Here is a 24,439-nt window from a genome sequence, read left to right as displayed (position 1 = left end):
GGTTCCGGAGGGGCGGGTCCGGGGGCGTGACTCCAGGGCTCCAAGGGGGCGGAGAAACACGAATCCCCGCCCATCACTTCCGACCCGTCCCCGTCACCGCCCCTTGCCGCTGCTGGGAGAAAACAAGTGTGAGGGGAGGACAGAGAGACGCGCGCGCAGGAGGCGCCCGCTCCGCCCACAGCCACGCTCTACACGGCCCGCGGCCACCCCTCTTATAGCTTCGCAATATGGCCTGGTCGGGGCGGGGGCGGGGGCGGGGGCGGGGGCGGGGGGGTTCGACTTGAAGAGCCGGCCTTTGATTTGAAGGCGGGAAAATGGCGGATACCTCGGGGCGTGGTGCTGGGTGAGTCGAGGCGCCGTGGGTCTGGATTTACGGGTGCCAGCTGAAGGGCCCTGGTCGAGGGCTGAGGACAGAGGGGCAGCAGAGTTAGGGAGGGAGTGTCCTTGGGGTGAGTCCGGATCTGACTCCTCCAAGAACCACCGAGGATGCGCAAGTTCTGGGAGGTGGGATGAGGCCTTGCGCATGCTCGGGAGCGTGGGCTCAGGACCTTAGGGCGAGTTCGGGTCCCTGGTCAGCTGTTTCGATACGGGGCGATCTACGGCGAGTGGCTTAACCTCTCTGTGCCTCGCTTTCCTCCGTCGCGAAACCGGGCTGATGACGCCGCCGTTCAGTTTTGTAGGCCTAGTGTGGGGCTTAAGAGAGTTTAGAATAGTGTCTGGCCCCTAAGTGTGATCCGTCGCTATTACGATTACCGCTTTGTAGTGGATAACTGCTGGACCACTGAAGTATCTCCTTTCATTCTCCCACACGCTTTTTTCTATTCTCCCCATTTACAAATGAGATGATGGAGGCTTAGGGAGGGAAGGTCGAACAATGACCTGGTGCCGGGCGTGATTCCTGGGCTTTGTTCATTCTGCCGATGTTTATTGTGCCTGTGCGAATTAAAATTTAGTGGGCCATCTGAAATCACTTGTTTACTCCACAGCCCCTTGTCCTAACTGTGAGATTGACGTTAACTTCTCCGAGGTTCAGGGGAAGTACTTGAGGCTGGAATATATGTAGTGACACCCCAATCCCTACCCCGTGTCCCTGCAGGTTTGGCCTAACTCCATTTGGTTTGGCTCCAGAGCCCTGGCTCAGACCCCAGAGGGAATCGTTGCTCTGTCGGTTTCCAGCTTTGAGACTCCCCAGGGGTGATCTGTATAAGCCTTGGGTCCTTGTCTGGAAAACAAAGATAAAGCAGGCGAGCAGTTAGGTATTTGTAGGGTGGGGAGGATTCCATGAAGGAGCAGAGCAGCTGGCACGCAGCCAGCATTTGTTAAGTTGCCTCTCCCCACTGTGGCTTGGAGGTGCCCCCTAGCATGGCCTGGGTCTCACGTTGGAGTCCCCAGAGCCCACTACACAGAAGGTGCCTGCAGTGAGCTGAGCAAGGGGACCACCACTGCTGTCACCAGTGGAGCTCATCTTGTGACGACAGCAGGATTTACAGCACCCAGACCCCTGCCTGGCATCCCACTTGCCCAGACTAGACACCTGGGAGGCATCCCCGACTCTCCCGCACCCACCAGCTGGCTAGTCAGTCAGTGGTCCCTACTTCATGGGACCCTCTCCTCTATCATGTCAGGCTTCATTCTTTTTTTAAATTGAGGCAAAATGCACATGACGTCAAATTAACCATTGTAAAGCGAGCAATTCGACGGCAACAAGACATTCACAACGTTGTGCAGTCACCACCTCTACCTAGTTCTAGAACATTTTCATCAGCCCAGAAGGAAACCCTGTGTCCATTTGCAGTCACCCTCCATCCTTCATGCTCCTCAGTCTGCTCCTGGCAACCACCAGTCTGCTTTCTGTCTCTGTGGATTTGCCTGTTCTGGACATTTCATATCCATGGAATCATACACCACGTGGCCTTAGTGCCTGGCTTGTTTGACTCAGGATAACATTTTTGAGATTAATTCGTTTCAGCATTATCAGTACTTCATTCCTTTTTATTTTATTTTATTTATTTATTTTTTATTTATTTATTTATTTATTTTTTTTAACATCTTTATTGGAGTATAATTGTTTTACAATAGTGTGTTAGTTTTCCCTCTACAACAAACTAAATCAGTTATACATACACACATGCTCCCACATCTCCTCCCTCTTGCATCACCCTCTCTCCCACCCTCCCTATCCCACCCCCCCAGGCGGTCACACAGCACAGAGGTGATCTCCCTGTGCTATGCAGCAGCTTCCCACCAGCTATCTAATTTACATTTGATAGTGTATATATGTCCCTGCCACTCCCCCACTTTGTCACAGCCCACCCCTCCCCCTCCCCATTTCATTCCTTTTTAGAACTTAATAATATCCAGGGTCATTATTTCCTTTTTATCTATTTATTTATTTATTTTTGGCTGCATTGGGTCTTCAGTGCCGGGCACGGGCTTTCTCTAGTTGAAGCTAGCAGGGGCTACTCTTTGTTGTAGTGTGCAGGCTTCTCATTGTGGTGGCTTCTCTTGTTGTGGAGCACGGACTGCAGGCGCGCTGGCTTCAGTAGTTGTGGCTCACGGGCTCTAGAGCGCAGGCTTAGTTAGTTGTGGCACACGGGCTTCGTTGCTCCGTGACACGTGGGATCTTCCCGGACCAGGGCTCGAACCTGTCCATGTCCCTTGCATTGGCAGGCGGATTCCCAACCACTGCACCACCAGGGAAGCCCCAGGGTTCATTATTTCTTGACAGGAGTTTTGCAGCAGACTTCCATCCCACGCTCCCGATCACTCTTTCACCATGCCAGGCGTCCCCCAACCTTGACAGTGTTGACATCTGGGGTGCAATCATCTCTGTGATGGGGGCCGTCCTGTGCCTTTAGGGTGTTGAGCAGCATCCCTGTTCTCTACCCACTGAGCCGATAGCAGCCTCCCCTGTTGTGACAATCACAGGTGTCTTCACATGTCGCCAAATGTCTCCTAAGAGTCAGAATTGCCCTCAAGTGAGCACCCCTGACTTATTTGTCTGACAAATATTTATCAAGTGCCTCCTGTCTGCCAGGCTGTTAGGGACTGAATGTTTGTATCATCCCTCACCCCCTCCTCAAATTCAGTCTTCTCCAGCTAAGCCATAGGGCTGATCAGTTCCAATTTCCGCATCATTCTCCTCTGCGCCTGTGCCCTTGGTCTTGGTGATCCCTGTCTGGGAAGATCCTTCCTCATGTACCTGAACAAATGGTTCTTTGTCACTCACCCCCAATCCCCACCCCTTTACCTGTCTGGAGTGCTCCCTCTTCACGCTTGCCTGGTCATCCCTCTCAGGGAAGGAGCTTTGTCTGCTGTTCACCTTGTATCCTCAGTGGTATACAGCTGACACACAAACGCCTGACGAATTAATGAGATCGAGACCTTTGAGGTTCGGCAAAAATGCTCGCTCTTCTCACGTAGGTGTTGTCTCCAGGTGACGGGGCTGGGGCTCCGTTTTCCTCCTGCCATGGATGTGGCCCCACCTCGCAGAGATGGGCATGGGTGGTGGGTGGTGGGTGCTGGGACTGGGCTGTCCCGAGGAAGCCCAGGTTCCTGGCTGGCTTCCCTGAGCTTTCTGTCCAACTGCATTAACAAGACCCCTGTTTCCCTCTTTTAGGAAGCCTTCTGCAGGGGGTCCCAGTACTCCTAGCGGCGCTAAGACGAGAGGAAGAAGAATACAAGGTGAGTAAAATTGGAATCTACTTTTTGAAATGGAATCCACTGGAATAAAAACTGATTTTTTCTTCCCCCCCAGTAAGTGCTTTGGGGAAAGAGAAAAACAGGCCAGAGCAGGTAGCTGGGGCTTTACCCCCTTCTAGTCACAACTTTGGGGACCCCAAGTCTGGTTACCCAGCCCTGCAGCCAGGGGTGTGGCAGGACCTGGTGGGGATCATCTAGGGAAGTGGGCCCTTCCGGCTGTGGGGGTCACGGGTTGTACCCAGGACTCATCACTTGGAAGTGTGGGTGAGGGGAGTGTGAGCTGAATTCGTTAGGAAACATCGAAGTCTGTTTCTTCTCAGTAAGCGCGTCCGACCCTTGGGGGTGCCCACATATCTGATGTCTACCTGTGGGTCCAGGTTCACTGTCAACCGCCCCCCTCGACTCTTGGCAGTGCCCAGTTTGGGGCTGTTGACCCAAGGATCTCCCACGTTGTATCTCAAGCCTCTGTTAATGATGAAGTATTTTTTATGCCTGTGCACTAGTGCGGGTCTCAGAGAACTTGGAACAGAATTCCAGTTCCAAATGACTAGAGGTTTATATGTTATAGCATCACAGCATCGCTGGATGATCTGGTCTGTAACATCTGTTATATTTACACAGGGTCTAGTTCTTGGATGCAAATTATATCCTTCATTGTAACATTGCTTCTGTGGAAAATCCACCACTGTCGAAAACAAACAGGTGCATTCTAGTTTTCCAGAAACATGAAACTGCTTTTCAACGTGCATGGAACCCAGAGCCTCCTTCCTACCATTTGCTGATGGTATTAGAAAGACCCAATGCAAGATGGTCTCCCCCTCTTGGAACTGGGGGTGTCCTTTGCCCTAATCCTTCACTGGACATCCAGTGGCAGACCCTAGGTGTGGCTCGATTCTCTCACCTGGACCCCACCTGGTCCTGGCCTCAACCCTTAGGTGCCTCCTGCCTGAATGTCTGAGCCACTTGCCCTGCAGGCACGGCTCATCCCTGCCTGGGGCATGCCCGGGGCAACCAGCACCTCTGTGTCCAGCTCCAGGCAGCCTGTTAACTGTGGTTGTACCTCTTTTCCACTCGAGCTTGCGGCTGCAACCCCCATCTAAAGAAAGATGCAAATTCGGGCATGAAGATAATGTAGTTGAAATCCCAGTCTTGGGACTGAACTGTCAAGGCAGGTGACACTGACCTCATCACTCTCCCTAGTAAAAAGTGAGAGCCCTGAGCTCTGCGGGCACCTAGGAAAAGTGCAGAATCATGTATTTGACACATTGCTGAGCGCCTCCTCCCTGCGAGGTGGTGGAACGTGGCAGCAAGCAAAACAGACAAGAATCCCTACCCTCAGGGGGCTTGCCACCCTGAACACAGGCGGTGAATCAGGAGACATAAGGAGACACAGGGTGTATTGGACAGAGACAGTTGCTGTGGATAAAACAGCAGGATGGGGGTAGCTTCTGGCCTAAGGGAGTGGCTGGGCCGAGCAGAGTCGTGAAGGCAGGGGTGGCATGTGCCCACTGGCTGGAGGAACAGGTGACACGGGACCTGCAAGGTGTCTGGAGGCACTCACCCTTCACCAGCTAATGGACCTGGAAGACAGCCTGCTGCAGCTGCCAGAGGGCCAATCAGCCTAGAGGACAGAGTGTCTCAAGAGGGAGGGTGCAGGGCTTCCCTGGTGGCGCAGTGGTTGAGAATCCGCCTGTCAATGCAGTCAACATGGGTTCGAGCCCTGGTCCGGGAAAAGCCCACATGCCGCGGAGCAGCTAAGCCCATGAGCCACAACTACTGAGCCTGCGCTCTAGAGCCCACGAGCCACAGCTACTGAGCCCGCGTGCCTAGAGCCCGTGCTCCGCAACAGGAGAAGCCACTGCAATGCGAAGACCGCACACCGCATCGAGGAGTGGCCCCCGCTCCCTGCAACTAGAGAGGGCCTGCATGCAGCAACAAAGACCCAGTGCAGCCAAAAATAAATAAATAAAATAAATTTAAAAGGAAAAAAAAAAAAAGGAGGGTGTAAGTGAGGGCTGTGTGCAGCGCTGCCTCTGGCTCAGAACGAGGACTGAGGAGGGGCGGGTGGGCATCAGAGCAGGGAGATGTCCGTGGTCTGGGTGAAAGGCGTTTCTTTGGTGCTGTGGTGACTGTGAGAGCCAGGCTGGGGTGCGGGGGGATTCAAGGGAAGGAGAGAGGAGAAGAAGAGGATCCGGCGTGGCAAAGGGGAGCAGAGAAGTGTGTGTGGGGGGATGAGCAGTGTGACCATTGGAGAGAGGAAGTGGGGTGATACAGGGTGGGGCAGGGGGAGAGGGGCTGCCAGGGCAGTTTCCTAACGGAGTGAGGGCTAGGCTCTAGCACCCAGAGTGGGGGGTTGGTTTTACCCCAAAGCACAGAGGTCGCTCCACATGGGGGGCCCAGGATATGGCCCTGAGGTTGGGAGGCAGCTAGATGCCCAGGTGGGAGGATCTCCTGGGGCTGCTTTTGTCTTCCCAGTGAAGTAGGAAACAGGTTACCAGCTGACCAGAGGGATGGCCCGGTGTAGGAAGTGGGCAGGAGGGTCTGGGAGAGGGGGTGGGGGATCAGAACAGAGGACTGTGGATGGTCACAGGGGCTGCAGCGAGAGCCCCTGGAGGTTGGGGGGACACATGGGTTTCCTTCACACACCTTCAGCGCCCCAGGGTCAGGATGGAAGGGCACCTGGGGCTGGGCTGTCACCAAGGGATACAGCCGTATCCGAGATGAGCATCGGTGCCTAATGTGTCTCAGGAGAGCGGTCCTGAGCTAGGTGAGGGGGGTGGGGGATGTGAAAGGCAGTACCATGAGTGGGTCATAGATGGGCTTGGGTGGGAGAAGGGCAGTTGGGGTCATGACCACAGGGAGGGAAGAGGAGGAGAGCAGGTGGCCATCTTTGGAAGATCTTTCTTCTTTTCCCTGCCCTGCCCCCGAGTCCACTTTCTGTTTTGACCTTTGGCACATATTCCTGATCTTCCTTGATCATAGCTCCTGTGGGTCTCTGTGTCTCCGCTTCTAGCCCTGGTGCTTTTATACAGCAGGTATCCTATAAATGTTCTTGCATACAGTAGGTGTTCCATATATGTTCTTTTTAAAAAGCTTTTAAAAGAGAATTTATTATTTACTTATTTTAATTTACTTTTGGCTGTGCTGGTCTTTGTTGCTGCACGTGGGCTTTCTCTAGTTGTGGCGAGTGGGGGCTACTTTTTGTTCTGGTGCGTGGGCTTCTCATTGCAGTGGCTTCTCTTGTTGCGGAGCACGGGCTCTAGGTGCACGGGCTTCAGTAGTTGTGGCATGAGGGCTCAGTAGTTGTGGCTCACGGGCTCTAGAGTGCAGGCTCAGTAGTTGTGGCGCACGGGCTTAGTTGCTCCGCGGCATGTGGGATCTTCCTGGACGAGGGATCGAACCTGTGTCCCCTGCATTGGCAGGCAGATTCTTAACTGCTGCACCACCAGGGAACTCCTTCCATATATGTCCTTGCATACAGTAGGTGTCCCATACATGCTTGAGGCTGAGCGGGGAGGGCTGATAGCAGCCAGCTCTCGGGGTGGGGGTTGGGCATCCTAGGTGCATGGTGGGTCCTCACAGTCCATGTCATAGTTTTATTATAAACCAACAGTGTGTCCCCCGCAGGTGGAAGAGTGGTTGAGTCTCGGTACTTGCAGTATGAGAAGAAAACCACCAAAAAGGTAACATACAATGTACATTTGAAACAGTTCTGAACAGAGTTCTGATGAACTTGGAATTCTGAGACAAGTCACGCCGGCCAGGCACAGCCTGGTCCTGAAAGAAGCATTTTGGAGACTTGGTCCAGTTGCCTTTGGGGCTGTCATGCCCTTTGTGCCAAGGCAGGGATCTCTGTCATGGGTGGCTGATCACTTTGAGAATCTATTTGGCAAAGCCATGATCTCTAGTGAATCTTAAAATTATTCCTGTCTCTCAACCCGGTAATGCCTTTCTGGATTCTGTCCTGAAACAATTCTGCCTAATGCCTGGCACGTGGTTACCCGGCCTTGGCTGGTATTGAAAAAATACCCGTAGGGTTTTAGAGAAAGGGTTTTAGGGGAAAAAAGACATGGCTGAATCACCCAGTGTTACAGGAAGAGTTCAGTGAACTAGCCACACCACAAAAATGATGAAACCATTGCAAATGATGGCATGAAACACTTAACACCTTGGGAACCTGCTTTGTGTGACGTTTAATGAAAATAATCATTAGATTACCCAATGACATATTTTGTTTCAGTGTGTACGTACTGATAGCGTGGTGAAGGTTGTGTTATTCCATTTTCCAAATCTTTGTTTATGATAAAGTTTAGTTAAATATTAATTTCTGCTGCCTTTCTTTTACTCTGGTAGGGTGGATGGCAGGTTAATGTGGCTTAAGATTTGGCTTGAAGAAAAAGGATACCTTTACGCAAACTGATATGCTTCTTGGAGTGATTTTTTTTTTAAATGGACTTAATTTTTTTAGAGCAGTTTTAGGTTCAAAGCAAAATTGAGTGGAAAGTACAGAGATTTCTCATACACTCCCCGCCTGCCCCCTCACATGCGTAGCTTCTCTGTTGTCAACATCCCGCACCAGAGTGGGGCATATTTACAATCGATGAACCTACACTGACACATCCTTACCCAGAGTCCGTGGTTTACAGTATTGAAATGATTTTCAACAGAGAATACTAGTCCACACTTCATAATTTTAACGTTGCCTGGCAAACTTGGTTACAGCACCCCCATGTGTTTGCATATTCTGGTATTTTAGATCTTTAAGAACTTCTCCGTTTTCTTTTTTTTTTTCATCTTTTAAATTAAGGTGTAATTTACATAGAGGAAGTGTCACTCTTCAGCGTACAGTTCTCTGAGTTTTGACAAACACATCCAGTCACAAACCCACCACAGTCAAGATAGAGAACAATCTGTCACCCCCCTCCCCCCGCAAAGTCCCCTTGTGCTCCCATGGAACCAGCCCCTCCCCACCCCAGGCAACCATGATCTGTTTTCTGTCCCTGTAGCTTTGCCTTTGCAGTAGCCTCATTTAAAAGGTGCCACCCAGGATGCAGACTCTTGCAGTCTGGTTGCTTTCATATAAAGGTCCCTCCCTGTCGGTGCCTTTTACAGTTAGTGCTAGTTCCTTCTGATGGCTGAAGAATATTCCACTGTATGGATGGACCACAGTGTGCACAGCCATTCCCTGGCAAAGGACATTTGGTTTGCTTCCCGATTTTGGCAATTATGAGTAAAGCCACCTTAAACATTCCTGTGCAGAATTCTGTGTGGATGTGTTTTCATTTCTACCAGGAGGGGAATTGTAGGGTAAATGTCTGTTTGACTTTGTAAGTAACTGCCCAGCTGTTATCCAAAGTGGCTGCCCCTTTTTACATTCCTATGAGCCACAGAGGAGAGTCAGTACTTTAGGACTGAAACCATTCTAGTGGGTATGAAGTGGTATCTCATTGTGGTTTTAAACTGCATTTCCATAACAACTAATGATATTGAGCATCTTTTCATATGCTTATTGGCCAGTACTATATCTTTGGTGATGTGTCCTTTCAAATATTTTGCGCATTAAAAAAAAATGAGGTTGTTTGTTTTATCATTATTGAGTTTTGAGGGCTCTGTCTATATCTTAGATACCAACTCTTTATGGTGATTTGCAAATATTTTCTCCCCGTGTGTGGCTTGGCTTTCCATTCTCTTAAGTGTCTGGTGTGGAGCAGAAGTTCTTGATTTTGATGATGTCCAATTTATCGATTTCTGCTTTTATGAAATGTGCTTTTGGTGTCTTCTCTAAGAAATCTTTGCCTTACCCAAGACCATAAAGATTTTCTCCCATGTTCTCTTCTATATGAGTTTAGGTCTGTGGTCCATTTTGAATTAATCTTTTTATCTGGTGTGATGATGGAATTAAAGTTCATTTTTAAGTGTATGGATGTCCTCTTGTTCCAACAACATTTGTTGAAATGACTTTCCTTTCCCTGTTGTATTGTCTCATCACCTCTGTTGGAAAGCAATTGACTGTATATGTATGCATCATTTCTGGACTCTACTCTTTTCCATTGTTCTACATGTCTATCTTTAGTCCATTTCCATACTGCCCAGGTTACTGTAGCTTTGTATTATAGTAAGTCTTAAAATTGGGTTGTGTGAATTTTCCCACTCTGTTCTTTTCCAAAACTGACTCTTCTAGTTCCTTTGCCTTTCCATATGAATTTTAGCCTTAGCTTGCCATTTCCTACCAAAACTTTAGGGATTTTAGTTGTATTGAATCTATGCATTAGTTCAGGGAGAATAACATCCTAAAAACACCCAAGTCTTTCAATCCATGAACATGGTATACCTCTCCCTTTATTTGCTCTTAGATTTTTTTCATCAGTGTTTTTGTAATTTCCAGCATAAAGACCTTCCCCATGTTTGCTTAGGTTTACGCCTAAGTATTTGGTGGTTTTTTATTGCTATTATGCAAGGTACTATCTTGTCTTTTCTTTCTTTCTTTCTTGAAGAAATTTTATTTGTTTGTTTAGAAATAATTCACATATAACATTATATTAGTTTTAATTTTATTTATTTATGTTTTATTTTTGGCTGCATTGGGTCTTTGTTGCTGTGTGCAGGCTTTCTGTAGTTGTGGGGAGTGTGGACTACACTCTGATGTGGTGCTTGAGCTTCTCATTACGTTGGCTTCTCTTGTTACCAAGTGCTGGCTCTAGGCACTCGGGCTTCAGTAGTTGTGGCTCACGAGCTCTAGAGCACAGGCTCAGTAGTTGTGGCACACGGGCTTAGTTGCTCTGCAGCATGTGGGATCTTCCCAGACCAGGGATCAAACCCATGTCCCCTGCATTGGCAGGTGGATTCTTAACCACTATACCACCAGGGAAGTCCCGATATTAGTTTTAGAGGTACAACATAATGATTCAATCTTTGCAAATATTGCAAAATGTTCATCACAGTAAGTCTAGTTAACATCCATCACCACACATAGTTACAAAATTTTTTTCTTTGCTCAGAACTTTTACATGGTACTGCCTTTTTTTTTTTTTTTATTTAAATATTTATTTATTTAGGCTGCTCCAGGTCCTAGTTGTGGCATGCAGGAACTTTGTGTGGCACGTGGGATCTTTAGCTGTAGCATGCAGACTCTTAGTTGCGGCGTGCAGATTTCTTACTTGTAGCATGCAGACTTCTTAGGTGCAGCATGCGAACTCTTAGTTGCGGCATGCGTGGGGGATCTAGTTCCCCAACCAGGGTTCGAACCTGGGTCCCCTGCATTGGGAGCTCAGAGACTTACCCACTGGACCACCAGGGAAGTCCCATGGTGCTGTCTTTTAATTTCAATTTCCAAAGTTGTTCATTGCTAGAAATATCTTTTTATATTGACCCTGTATCTTGCAACCTTGCTAAACTTGTTAGTTTTAGTAGTGTTTTTTAGTATGTTTTGAGATTTTCTATGTGAAGAGTCATGTCTGCAAGAAGAGAGTTTTATTTCTTCTTTTGTAACCTGTTTGCCTTTCATTTCTTATTCCTGGACTTTCAATGGGAGATTGAATAGGAGTGGTGTCGGTACATCAAAATATTCTCACTCTTTATAAGGTCTTCTTTTTGCTATTTTTTTTTTTTTTTTTTTTTTGCTGTACGCAGGCCTCTCACTGTTGTGGCCTCTCCCGTTGAGGAGCACAGGCTCTGGACGCGCAGGATCAGCGGCCATGGCTAACAGGCCCAGCCGCTCCGCGGCATGTGGGATCTTCCCGGACCGGGGCACGAACCCGTGTCCTCTGCATTGGCAGGCGGACTCTCAACCACTGTGCCACCAGGGAAGCCCTTGCTTTATTTTACTTTATTTTTTGGCCACGCCACGTGGCTTGTGGTAGGATCATAGTTCCCTGACCGGGGATTGAACCTGGGCCTTGACAGTGAGTGCCAAGTCCTAACCACTGGACCACCAGGGAATTCCCTCTTTTTGCTTTTATATTGTTATAATAGCTTGCTAGCTCCATGCATTGGTTGCTTTTTTAATAAGTTTTGAAGATTAATACCTGTACAAAAGCTTTGTTTTTTCTGACAACCGAAGTAATATGTTCTCTTTCCTAAACTGGCCAGTACTAAAAAATATACAGAAAATCAGTCATCTGTAATCTGCCATGTCAGAGATCATCACCAGCAAACATTTTGGTGGTTTCCTATGTTCTATGCATGTGAGGGTATCCTTTTGACAAAACTAGTTCATCCTGTATGTATGCAATTAAATGTCAGAACTCCTTGAATCTATCCCCTGCCTCAAGGTAAGAGCAGATGCAGACCTTGCAAACTGCAGAGGGGCCCCTTCTCGTGGAAGGAAAGTGTCTTGTCCCCTGAATGTCATGTATTCCCCTAACAGGTTCCTGCAGCAGATGCATTAAAGGCCAGTGGGAAGATGCCTGAAGGTGGAAGAAAACCCAACCCACTCCAGAAGAGCAAAGGTGCGTAAAGATGGAAGGAGGGTGTGAAACAGCACTGAGGCTTAGGAAGTGATGAGCATGGTGGTGAATTTTGTTTTTAAGTATGCAAGTTTAAAACTCCCTTTCCTTTCTGGAAAGTATGAGGAAAAGGATCTTGGCAGAGAGTTTCAGCATAAAGATAGATTTGCGGCATATGAAGAACTGAAGGGCGATGGCAGGGGAATGGTGAGGAGTCATTTCCTTTCTGTATGACCCCGGAGGAGAGCCCCATTGCCATCATGGTGCTCCCTTGGGGCACCAGTTCCTTGATCATGTGACTGTTTCCCCACCAGTGCTCTGAGAGCAGGACTTTCAGAGAGGGTATGAGAACTCATTTTCCTGCCTCTCACTACCTTGGGCTGGGTCTTCCTCATAATGGTTTCCCCATACCCCTTCTACTAGAAGCTTTCACCAAAGTGATATGAAAAACTTTCAGTTTTTCTGGTTGTAGACATGATACATGTTTGTTATAAAACAAAATTGGAGAATGTAGCCCAGAAGGGCGGAAACTCACTTATGATCTAACACTCAGACCATCGCTGTTGGTATATTTGCTCTTCAGTCCTAGTCAGTGTGCTCATTCTAGAAATCTGGGAAGCCTCCTCTCCAGAGTAGTACTTCATCCAACTCCTCCGGTGCCTGCTTCACCAGCAGTGGTGGGCAGCTCTTCTTTTGCGTAAGAGCAAGTCACAAAAAGCAAAACTGTTTCTCGGCCTGCAAACCCTCATTCAAAATGGTGACAACTTTGAGTCCCATAGTAGAATACTAAGTATGTTCTTTTACAGCTTAGATTTCCTGCTTTATTGTTCAGACCAAGGGTCAGCAAAACTTTTCTGAGCCAGTGGTTAATATTTTAGGCTTTGCAGGCCAGGCGGTCTCTGTCATAGAAACTTAACTCTGCCTTATCGCAGGGTGAAAGCAGCCACAGGCAATGTGTACACAAATGGGCGTGTCTGTGTCCCAGTTATTTACAAACACAGGAAGTGGGCCGGATCTGGCCTGCATGCTAGAGCTTGCTGATCTTGGCTTGGATGTTTGTCAGAAATTGTGCTGTTCCTTGACCCAGGCATGACTGAGAAGCAAGCACATGGAGCTAGAGCCAGCCTTCCAGTCTTTTCTCATGCATTTGGGTTGAAGGCCATGGGTGAAGCTGGGAAAGCTGGCATGGCCAGAGGGGTCAAAAACTGGGCCTGCCACATTTAAAAATCAGGGTTCTCAGGACTTCCCTGGTGGCACAGTGGTTAAGAGTCCGCCTGCCAATGCAGGGGACACGGGTTTGATCCCTGGTCCGGGAAGATCCCACATGCTACAGAGCAAATAAGCCCGTGTGCCCCAAGTACTGAGCCTGTTCTCTAGAGCCCATGAGCCACAAGTACTGAGCCCATGTGCTGCAACTACTGAGCCCCGCGCACCTAGAGCCCATGCTCTGCAGGAAGAGAAGCCACCACAGTGAGAAGCCTGCGCACCACAAAGGAGTAGCCCCTGCTTGCTGCAACTAGAGAAAGTCCACGTGTAGCAACAAAGACCCAACGCAGCCAAAAATAAATAAATAAATAAAAATCTGGGTTCTCAGCTGTGGGTTATTGAGGGGTGAGGTATGGGATACTGCTTGACACCCAACAGTGCACAGGACTGCCCCACAGCAAAGAATGATCTGGTCCCTGATGTCAATAGTACCAAGGCTGAGAAACCATAATTTAAACATAGTCATGATAATTTAGAGGGACTGCTTGTTTGAATTCCATTGTATGGTTTGATAGGAAATTACTTTTCTTAATGGAAATGTTATACATGGAGATGACAGAACATTCAAACCAGTAGAAACGCAATAAAAAGTCATCATCTCCCACCTCTAGTTCCTATTTCTCACCTAGGAGGCAACCACTCTTGATAGATTTTTATTTATCTACCTAGAATTTTTAAAAAATTCTAACACAAATGGTACCATAACTTATACATATTATGACTTCACTCTTTTCATTTCCACATATTCGTTTCCTCAACTGCATAGTTGTTCATTAAATAGTCTTCTGTTTACTTGCTAACACAACAGTGCGTTTTACATACCATTTGCTCTTTCTGCAGCCTTGTGGAACCCTTGTTTAATTGAAGCGTGGAGTACACTAAGTGCCCATTTTAGATGATATAAGGAATAATTTCACATTTGTAAATAGAAGCTAAAAGATGAAGGGAACTCCCAGGGAAGACGAACAGTCCAGAAGCTACAGGAGAAGGAAAAAAGAGCAGAGGGCAGAACAAGTATATATCATGTGTTATTAGATTCTTATATCCTGAACACAGCATCTTTTATTTTTTTATTTTTATTTTTTAATTGAAGTATAGTTGATTTACAGTGTTGTGTTAGTTTCAGGTGTACAGCAGAGTGGTTCAATTATACATACATATATATATTTTATATATATACACACACATGCGCGCGCACACACACACACACACACACACACACACATACATATATTTTTCAGATTCTTTTCCCTTATGGGTTATTACAAAACATTGAGTAGAGTGGTCCTTGTTTACCTGTTTTATACATAGTGGTGTGTATATGTTAATCCCAAACTCCTAATTTATCTCCCCCTTCCCCTTTGGTAACCATAAATTTGTTTTCTATGTCTCTGGGTCTATTTCTGTTTTGTAAATAAGTTCATTTGTACACAGCATCTTGTACTTAAACTAAGCAGAAAGGCTTATTTGTATCTTTCAGTTATAAAGACTGCATCTCTTTTCTAGTTCTACTTTAAAATATATTCAAGTTGATGGGTGGGAATTTCCACAGGTTTTTCAGCCTTCTCCACTGCTCCCTTGTAAGAAACTGAGTTTTTGGAAGCAGGTGATATTGTACAGAAAAGTTACCTGCTCCCGGGCTTAAGTATAGAGTATCTTGCTGACTGTGCTGACTTCTGGGGATTCTCATTGGGCCCACAGACAGCAGTGGAATTGGCAAAGGCGACCTGCAGTCTACCTTGCTGGAAGGGCACGGCACTGCCCCACCTGACCTGGATCTCTCGGCCATTAATGGTAAGTCATTGGCTGTACCTGTCCTTTCCCCAGCTGGGGGTTGCCGTGCGTGTCTGAGGGCTCCCAAAATATGCTCTTCTCACCTTAAAAACACTTTTCTTTTTTTTTCTCTTTTTTTTAAATTGAAGCATAGTTGATTTACAATGTTGTATTTAGTTTCAGGTGTACAGCAAATTGATTCAGTTATACATATATATATCTATTCTTTTTCAGATTCTTTTCCCTTATAGGTTATTACAAAATATTGAGTGTAGTTCCCTGTGCTATACAGTAGGTCCTTGTTGGTTATCTATTTTATATATAGTAGTGTGTATATGTTAATCCCAACCTCCTAATTTATCCCCCCCCCCTTTGGTAACCATAAGTTTGTTTTCTGTGTCTGTAGGTCTGTTTCTGTTTTGTATAAGTTCATTTGTATCATTATTTTTTAAGATTCCGCATATAAGTGATATCATATGATATTTGTCTTTCTCTATCTTGTTTATTTCACTTAGTATGATAATCTCTAGGTCCATCCATGTTGCTGCAAATGGCATTATTTCCTTCTTTTTTTTTTTTTTTTTTTTTTTTTGCGGTACGCGGGCCTCTCACTGTCATGGCCTCTCCCGTTGCGGAGCACAGGCTCCGGAAGCGCAGGCGCAGTGGCCATGGCTCACGGGCCCAGCCGCTCCGCGGCACGTGGGATCTTCCCGGACCGGGGCATGAACCCGTGTCCCCTGCATCGGCAGGCGGACTCTCAACCACTGCGCCACCAGGGAAGCCCTCCTTCTTTTATATGGCTGAGTAATATTCTGTTGTGTATATATACCACATCATCTTTATCCGTTCATCTGTTGATGGACATTTAGGTTGCTTCCATGTCTTGGGTATTGTAAATAGTGCTGCTATGAACACTGGGGTGCATGTATCTTTTCAAATTATGGATAAAACCCTTTTCTTGATCTTAGACAAAAGTGTGGTCCGAAAGACTCCACAGTTAGAAAAAACGATGTCAAAGAAAGCTGAGTCATCATCATTTTCTGCCTCGAGGAAAAAGAGCCCAGTAAGTCTCTGAAATGAGAGGGAAGCCACTATAGCAGGTTGGCTAAATCTGCCCTGTGCCACGTGCCCCTCGAAACCCAGGGGCTCCAAGAATGAACAAGCCAGCTGTGCCTTTTAGAACAAAAACCTCACCCATCCTTAGAGGATTTGCAGAGTTTCAGTTTCCCCAGCTACATGTACAGGAGGGGATACAAATGCAGGATCATGTGAAAAATGAGATTGAGGCCTTTTTTGCCACGCTAGGGAAGGCACTAGGCCAGGCCCTGTTCATGGCAGGGAGGGTGGCCAGACTGTGGTCTCAGCCAGGTGGGAACCCCAAGTCCTGGTTCTGGCAAGGCAACAAGTTGATGGATACCCTTCAGCTTGCGCTTGACGGCCCAGCTTGCAGGATGGGACCGAACCACCTTCCTTTTCACAGAGGACTCGAAAGACTAAATGAGAAAATAGAAATGAGTCAATACACAGTCTAGAATTGTTGAATTACTGATTGAAAACAAGTACAGACGGGTTAGGATTCTGCCCCTCCCCGGGGAAGAGAGCTGGCTTTAAAGCAGTTCACGGGGAACCAGCAGTATCTTTTTCTTCTCCTCAAGGATCTCTCCGAAGCGATGGAAATGATGGAATCCCAAACACTACTCCTGACTCTGCTGACCTTGAAGGTGAGGACAGAGCCTCCTGCACACATGTCATGGTTGGAAGGGTGACCACCGTCAGCTGCGGAGGTGAGGTCGCCTCTGGCTTGAGCTTTTGTTTTGCATTTCCCAGATGGAAAGCGGTCTTTCTGCATTCGAAGAAAAGGCAGAAAAGAATTTATTAATAATGTGCAAAGAGAAGGAGAAGCTCCAGAAAAAAGCCCACGAGCTGAAGCGCCAATTTCTCCTCTCTCAGAGGAAGCGGGAGCTGGCAGATGTCCTGGACGCGCAGGTCAGAGGTGACCGCAGCCTCCAAGAGGCGCGTCCCGGCAGCATTGTCCCACGGGGGTGGCGGGGGTGTGGTTGGAGGGAGCCTTCATTGTGAGCGTCGCTCCTCGCCTGGCTCTGACTCTGTGCCAGGCCTTTGACACCACTGGGTGTTGCTACGTGACCGTTTATTGGAGGACAAGGATGTAATGTCAGAACCAACCAGCAAGAGGGCTCTGTCCCTTCAACACACATGGCATGTATTCTTGTGACTTGTTTCCTGAGACTTGTGCCCAGTGACACAGATGTACTCTAGACCTGCCCAGTTGGGCCAGGGTGCTGGTGGGAGACTTGGGCTTGGTGCTGTGTGGTCAGTGCTGGGACCGGAATGTCCACGCCAGGGAAGGTCACAGCGAACCCTGGGAACCTAGAAAGGGCCGATCAGGGAATGGGGCTCCTCACCCAGTAAGTATGTATCCTGGGGCCGCCATAACAAAGGACCACAGAGTGCGCGGCGGCTTAAACAATTGACATGTATTCTCTCTCAGTTCTGGAGGCTGTGAGTCTGAGATCAAGGTGTCTGCAGGGTTGGTTCCTTCCGAGGGCCACGAGAGAAGGATGTGTCTCAGCTTCTCTCCTCGGCTTGTCGATGGCATCTTCTCCCTGTGTCTCGCCACCTGGCTCTCTCCCTCTGAGTGTCTGTCTCCACATTTCCCCCTTTTGTAAGGACACCTGTCATACTGATCAAGGCCCAGCTTAATGACCCCACCTTAACTGAATTACCTCTGTAAAGTCTCCAAATCAGGTCACATTCTGAGGTGCTGGGGGTTGGGATGTCAACAGAGGAATTTGTGGGGACACAATTCAGCCTGTAACACCCAGCATGTACACATGAGTGTGCCCAGCGGCCCGGCCCTGAGCTGAGACAGGGTCCCTGTCCTCGTGGAACTCACAATAGAAGGGAAAGGAAAGACAGTCAAACAAATGAATCCTTACAACCCCCAGACGGCGTGTACAAGGGAAAAGGTGGTTGCTGGGCATGACCTTGGTGGGGGGCAGGCATGTCAGCTCAGTGCTCTGAAGCAGGAGGGCCCAGCCTTCCGGGCCCTCCTCACCGTGATCCCAGTTGAGGGCCCAGCCCTGGAACAAGCTGGAAAGCAGACACATGTTCCTGGTGAGGAGGCCCAGGCCACCTTGCTACTGGCCAGGCCATCTTCGAGAAACCTGGGAGTGAGGGGAGAGCCCACTGCACCCGTGGAAGTTTCTCTGGGAGACCTGGCAGAACAGTGCTGTGTCTTAACCTCACAGGTGGCATCTGGTAAACTTCTGGGCAGGTGAGTGCAGGGCCTCGACCCACAGGCTCCTTCCCCTTCTGCCTGCAGATCGAGATGCTGAGCCCCTGTGAGGCCACAGCCAGCTGCTTTAAGGAACGATACAAGACGTTTGCGACGGCCCTGGACACCACGAGGCATGAACTGCCCGTGAGATCGGTCCACCTGGACGGAGGCAGGCAGTGCTTCTTAGGTAGGAAATGGGGCAACTGCCCGGCAAGGGGTGAGACGAACCTCCCAGTGCGTGTTGGCATCTCCTGTGTCCTGGGCACCTTTATCTGTTCGTGTCAGGTCATAGGCCTCCTCTCAGGTAGACGGCGCGTACCCCATCAAATGGCAGAGGACGCAGGAGGCCAGCAAGACTGCGGTTTGTGTGGGGTCATGCCCTGAGTAAGGACTGTGTTGGGATTTGAACCTAGGTCTGTAGGACCCCTGGACCCCCGCAGTGATTTCCCGTCCTGCTGAAAGGCGTCCTGGGGAGCCTGCAGTCTCTACAAAGGCGCTTTGTCGGCTGGGGAACAACAGGGCCACCAACCCTAACCCTGTCCTGCCTTCTAAGCAGAGCTGAGAGGGTCCCTTTCCTGTATAGCGTTCCCGCCTGATACTTCACTTGAAGGCGGCAAGTGTGAAGAGTGCCATCCTCTATCCTGAAATTCTCTTCAGAACAAGTATCTTCCCCAAACAAGTTTTCAGCTGCCCTACAGTTTGGTCCTCCCTCCCTCTACGCCCTCCCTGTCTCCCGCACCCCACCCTCCCTTCCTCCCTTTCTTTCTCTGAACTATAGTTGATTTATCAATACAATGTGGTGGTAGTTTCTGCTGTACTGCAAAGTGACTTAGTTATACACATATAGACATTCTCTTTCTTTTGTATTCTTTTCCATTATGGTTTATCACAAGATATTGAATATAGTTCCCTGTGCTACATAGTGGGTCCTTGTTTATCCATCCTATATATACTAGTTTGCATCTGCTAACCCCAACCTCCCACTCCATCCCTCCCGCTGCCCCTTGGCAACCACAGGTCTGTTCTCTGTCTGCGAGTCTGTTTCTGTTTCGTAGATAAGTTCATTTATGTCATATTTTAGATTCCACATATAAGTGATGTCATATGATATTTGTCTTTGTCCGGCTTACCGCACTTACTATGATCATCTCTAGGTCCATCCGTGTTGCTGCAAATGGCATTATTTCATTCTTTCTTATGGCTGAGTAGTTTTCCATTGTATATACATACCACATCTTCTTTATCCATTCATCTGTCCATGGACATTTAGGTTGCTTCCATGTCTTGGCTATTGTAAATAGTGCTGCTATGAAGATAGGGGTGCATGTATCCTTTTGAATTATAGTTTTGTCCAGTTATATGCCCAGGATTGGGATTGCTCGATCATATGATATAGAGTTTGAGCCACCTGAACATGTTTAGCTTGATTTTACTGATGTAAAAATCAAGCCTTTTCCAACGTGAAATAGCATATGTATGAAACGGGACCTTGAAAAATGAGCCATGTTGAACCATCATCTGTGTCCAGGTTTCTAATTTTATAATTATGGCAACCAACTGCACGTCTATATCTCTTGGTGTCCATCTCTGATAAATGCCCTAGATAGTTGCCAGGAGTTGGGATTGGGGACTGTTTGCGTTTCCTAGGGTTTCTGAAACAAAATACCACAAACCAAGTGGCTTAAAACAACAGAAATTTATTCCCTCCCAGTTTAGGGGGCTAAAGGTCCAAAATCAAGGTGTCATTGGGGTTGGATTCTTCTGGAGGCTTTAGGGGAGGATGTATCCCCTGCCTCTCTCCTGGCTTTTAGTGTTCTGGCAATCTTGGCTCATGGAGCATTACTTCAAACTCTGCCTCTGTCTTTTTTTTCTTTTTATTAAGCTTTTTAAAAAAATATTTATTTATTTATTTTTGACTGCGTCGGGTCTTAGTTGTGGCACGTGGGATCTTTTCGTAGCAGCACGTGGGCTCTTCATTGCAGTGTGCAGGCTCCAGAGTGTGTGGGCTCTGTAGTTGTAGCTCTCTAATCGTGGCTTGTGTGCTCCGTAGCTGTGGCGTGCAGGCTTAGTTGCCCTGCAGCACGTGGGATCCAGGGATCGAATCTGCGTTCCCTTCATTAGAAGGAGCATTCTTAACCACTGGACCACCAGGGAAGTCACCAAGCTTTATTTTATTTTGGTATTGTTTTTTGTTTTTTAAAATTTTTATTGCAGTATTACAGTGTTGTGCTGCTGCCTCTGTCTTCACATGGCCTTGTTTCTGAGCGCCTCTGTGTCTAAACTGCCCTTTTCTTAGAAGGACACCAGTTATTGGATTAGGCCTCTCCCTAATGACCTCATTCTAACTCCTTTACATCTACAAAAGCCTCATTTCCAGTTAGGTCACGTTCACAGGTACTTGAGATTAGGACCTGAACATGTCTTTTTGGGAAGACACAGTTCAGTCCCCTGGCAAAGAAGATATGTGTTTGTAAGAACGCTTATAAGGTTCCCCCAAGTGTTATAATTTACAGCTGGGACATGTGCTGGACTCGGAGAGATGCTGGTTTTGTTAGAGCAGGGGGCACCCAGCGCTGTTGCAGGCGGCTCTCTGCTGGGTGGGGGGGCGTTGGGGGCAGAAGTGCTGGGAACTGGGAGTGGGAACCATGGGTTTGTTCTTAAGTTACTCCTAGCCCAGATCTTCTCTGTCTTTTGGATTTGCTTCTGTTGAGGACACCAGTGCACACAATTCCAGGTGTGTTCCGATGACTGCCTGGATGGCAGACACACATGGCCCGCCATCTCAGAGCCCCGTGATCTCAGGCAAAGGGGCACAGAGGCAGTACCAGTGCACGAATATCTTCCTTCACGACCCTTTCTGCCTTCGAGCTCATCACGATTCCTGCATAACATGAGAGCATTCCAGCAAAAGGAGAAAAATATAGTCAGCCAGCCAGCTCGTGCATCCATTGCTTGGGGCACCTTGAAACCATGGCTGACAACCCCTTTTCCCCTCCAGACAAGTTGCAGGAGGAATTGATGACCACATGCCATCTGCTGGGAGAACTTGGCATCAGCAGCTCAGAAGAAAATGTGAAGGCCTTGGACCTACTGAGGGAACTCAAGGAAATGATCCAAAAGAAGGATCTGGAGCTCCAAAGGTATTACAGAAAATATTTTTTTAAAAAGATAGTGGTGGGCTTCCCTGGTGGCGCAGTGGTTGAGAGTCCGCCTGCTGATGCAGAGGACACGGGTTCGTGCCCCGGTCTGGGAAAATCCCACATGCCGCGGAGCGGCTGGGCCCGTGAGCCATGGCCGCTGAGCCTGCGCGTCTGGAGCCTGTGCTCCGCAACGGGAGAGGCCACAACAGTGAGAGGCCCGCGTACCGCGCAAAAAAAAAAAAAAAAAAAAAAAAAGATAGTGGCCCTCTCCCCACATCTCCTCGTCGGGCAGAGATGGGCTGTTGGCGGCTGCCCTGTGGAAGGTGTGCTGTGTTCCGGAGGGTGAGCAGCCCTGTTGTTTGCAGGGGCCGAAGGTACGAGAGTCCAGTGAGGCAGGGAGAAGGGAATGGGCAAGATGCCTTCAACCCAACCAAAACTCCTGTGCTCGTTCTTGTGCAGCCAAAATAGAAAGGGACGATCACTTCCTTGGGGTGACACAGCAGTTCAGGGGCCCTCAGATAGTGTTGTGATGCTCTGTGTGGCTCGTGAGGTCTTAGTTCCCCAGCTAGGGATCAAACCCAGGCCACGGCAGTGAAAGCACAGAGTCCTAACCACTGGACCGCCAGGGAATTCTCAGGAACTTCTTATTGATGTATAGGTACATATGGAAAAGCCACAGATTGTAACAGTACAGCTAGTGGCTTTCACTACCGGGCACCGTTGTGTAACCAGTGCCAAGGTCCCTTCAGCCCATGTCCAGCCCCTGAAAGCCACCCGGTCCCCTTCTCTGTCTCCTCCAGAACATTTCTAACCATGAGGCTTTCTTCCACCTCTTCCAAAAAAGAATCTAGTTTTCTTCTCCTTTACGGTGCATAATGTACTTCCCGAGGTGCCTGAGAGGTTTGAAAGGTACTCATGATAAACACCACCTGCTGTGGCATCTCCTTCATTACTGTGTGCCCCGGGATGAAATAAGACACACCAAAGTGTTCTAGATGGCCAGGGTCACAGGAGTGAATGGGGAGACACACTCGTTTTGTGCTGATTTCCCCACTGCCGTTTATTTTGTGTGGTTGCCGGGACAGTTCCCCATCGATGGCTCTGCCTCCCGCTCTTAGGATGGTTCCTGTCAAGTGTTGATACTCCCTAAATATTTGTCGAGTAAATAACTCTTTTCTTTCACACCTGCCCGGTCCTGCTCTCAGGGCTTCCCTGTTTGAGTTCTGTTCAGATAAAACTGATTCACCGCCGCTTTCCCACGAGCCCGAGGAGGGTCAGCCTGAACCCGCCCCCGCCCCCACCCCGCCCCCCGACATGGCAGCTGCGAAGGTGCTCGGGCACGGAGGGTGAAAAGCTTTCATCATCGTCTTGTTTCCACAGGAGCTTTACCCAGGTTCAGGAACTCTCCGCCGAGGCGAGTAAAGAGGCGGCCTTAATCAACCAGGAGGCCTGGGAAAAGGCCCAGGGTCCCAAGGCCCCCAGCCAGTGGTATTTCAATCCTGAGGAGGCCACTGGTGGGGAAACTCAGGGAGAGCTAAGGAGCCTGCTCCTTTCGGGCCACGATGAGCTGTGAACCCACACACAGGCTGTGTCCCCAACTGGAGTGGGGACCTTCCTGCACACCATGGGGAAGGAAGCACGTCCTGTGCCCCTTGTTTGGGGTGGGGAGAGGGGGTGGACCTGCAGCGACCCACATATGATGTTCTGGAAAATTGAGCACTTTATACACTTAGCCTAGCCATATAGTTATTGTTTTGTATGATAATCTCGTTTGATAATTTAATAAATAAAACCGTTTTGCAGTTGAGCCTTGGTTTCTCTGTAAGGGGCAGTGGAAGGCGCGTGTTGTCCCAACTTATTCCAAAGAGCTGGTCCTGAGCCTCAGAACCCCACAGACATTATGAGTCCAGTTGACCCTTGGACACTGGGTTTGAATTGCAGGTCCACTTACATGTGGATCTTTTTGAGTAGTAAATACTGTAGCACGACACGATCCGTGGTTGGTTGAATCCACGATTTATAACTGCGGATACGGAGGGCAGACTATAAGTTCTACGCAGATTTTCGACTGCACAGCCCCTAACCCCGTGTTGTTCAAGGGTAAACTGTATTTCACTTTCAAGATGATTTCATGTCCTTCAGTCACAGGGCAGTTCTGTTCAATAACCCACCGCACGTTCAGAGTTGGCCCTCAAATGGAAATTCCCCGTCCAGTCCAAAGTTCCAGTGGCCATCCTTGGGGGACGCCTACGCGGTTTTGCCATAGCTGCGATCTACACTCCACCCGGGACTGTGGCACAGAGGATCGGTCCAGCCCACGCTTGGGCTTCTGTCTACACCACGTGGGCCCTGGCAGTCTTCCTGGTTCCCGTGGAGCATGCCTCTGTTGATATCTACCAGTTCCCATCTACAAGCAACTTTTTGACACTACACCCCATCCCACTATCAGTAGTTTCTTGGTTCGCCTGCCCGCCTGTCATGTGGATTACCTTCCCGGTGACCAGAGGCCTCAGAGGCACTCTGTTGTCCCCACATAGCTTTTCCCTTCGTGGGCTGGTGGCCAAAGCTCAGATCTATAGAAATCTGACCTTGCCCTGGCAGGAAGGTGTGACCCCACATTCTCTTTACTTTCATTAGAGCTACTGCTCCTAACAATAGCAAGAGGTTAGACTTCACCATTTTTCCTGTTTATTTGCATTTCCCTAAGCACCAGTGGAGTTGGATCCAGCTCTACATTTCAATGGTAAATTTTATCTTTAACTGATGGCGGCTAAGCTGACATTCACCCAAGAATCCAAGGTTCCTCACCCCCCACA

General features: G+C 48.5%; 1 protein-coding gene across 1 annotated transcript; it reads left to right on the top strand.

The window, feature by feature from the left end:
- Positions 1 to 81: 81 nt before the first annotated feature.
- HAUS8 (HAUS augmin like complex subunit 8) lies at positions 82 to 23,430 on the top strand. The gene is made up of 11 exons (XM_059062727.2): positions 82 to 343; positions 3,620 to 3,684; positions 7,330 to 7,385; positions 12,068 to 12,149; positions 15,114 to 15,206; positions 16,154 to 16,248; positions 16,841 to 16,906; positions 17,013 to 17,171; positions 18,529 to 18,670; positions 21,482 to 21,623; positions 23,004 to 23,430. Exons 1-11 carry the CDS (start codon positions 315 to 317, stop codon positions 23,194 to 23,196), a joined length of 1,122 nt encoding a protein of 373 aa, XP_058918710.1. The 5' UTR covers positions 82 to 314; the 3' UTR covers positions 23,197 to 23,430.
- Positions 23,431 to 24,439: the final 1,009 nt, after the last annotated feature.

This window comes from Kogia breviceps, chromosome 4 (assembly GCF_026419965.1).
Source record: "Kogia breviceps isolate mKogBre1 chromosome 4, mKogBre1 haplotype 1, whole genome shotgun sequence".
Lineage (NCBI taxonomy): Eukaryota > Metazoa > Chordata > Mammalia > Artiodactyla > Physeteridae > Kogia > Kogia breviceps.
Note: the sequence above shows the minus strand (reverse complement) of the source record. Positions and strands in the feature narration are given on the sequence as shown.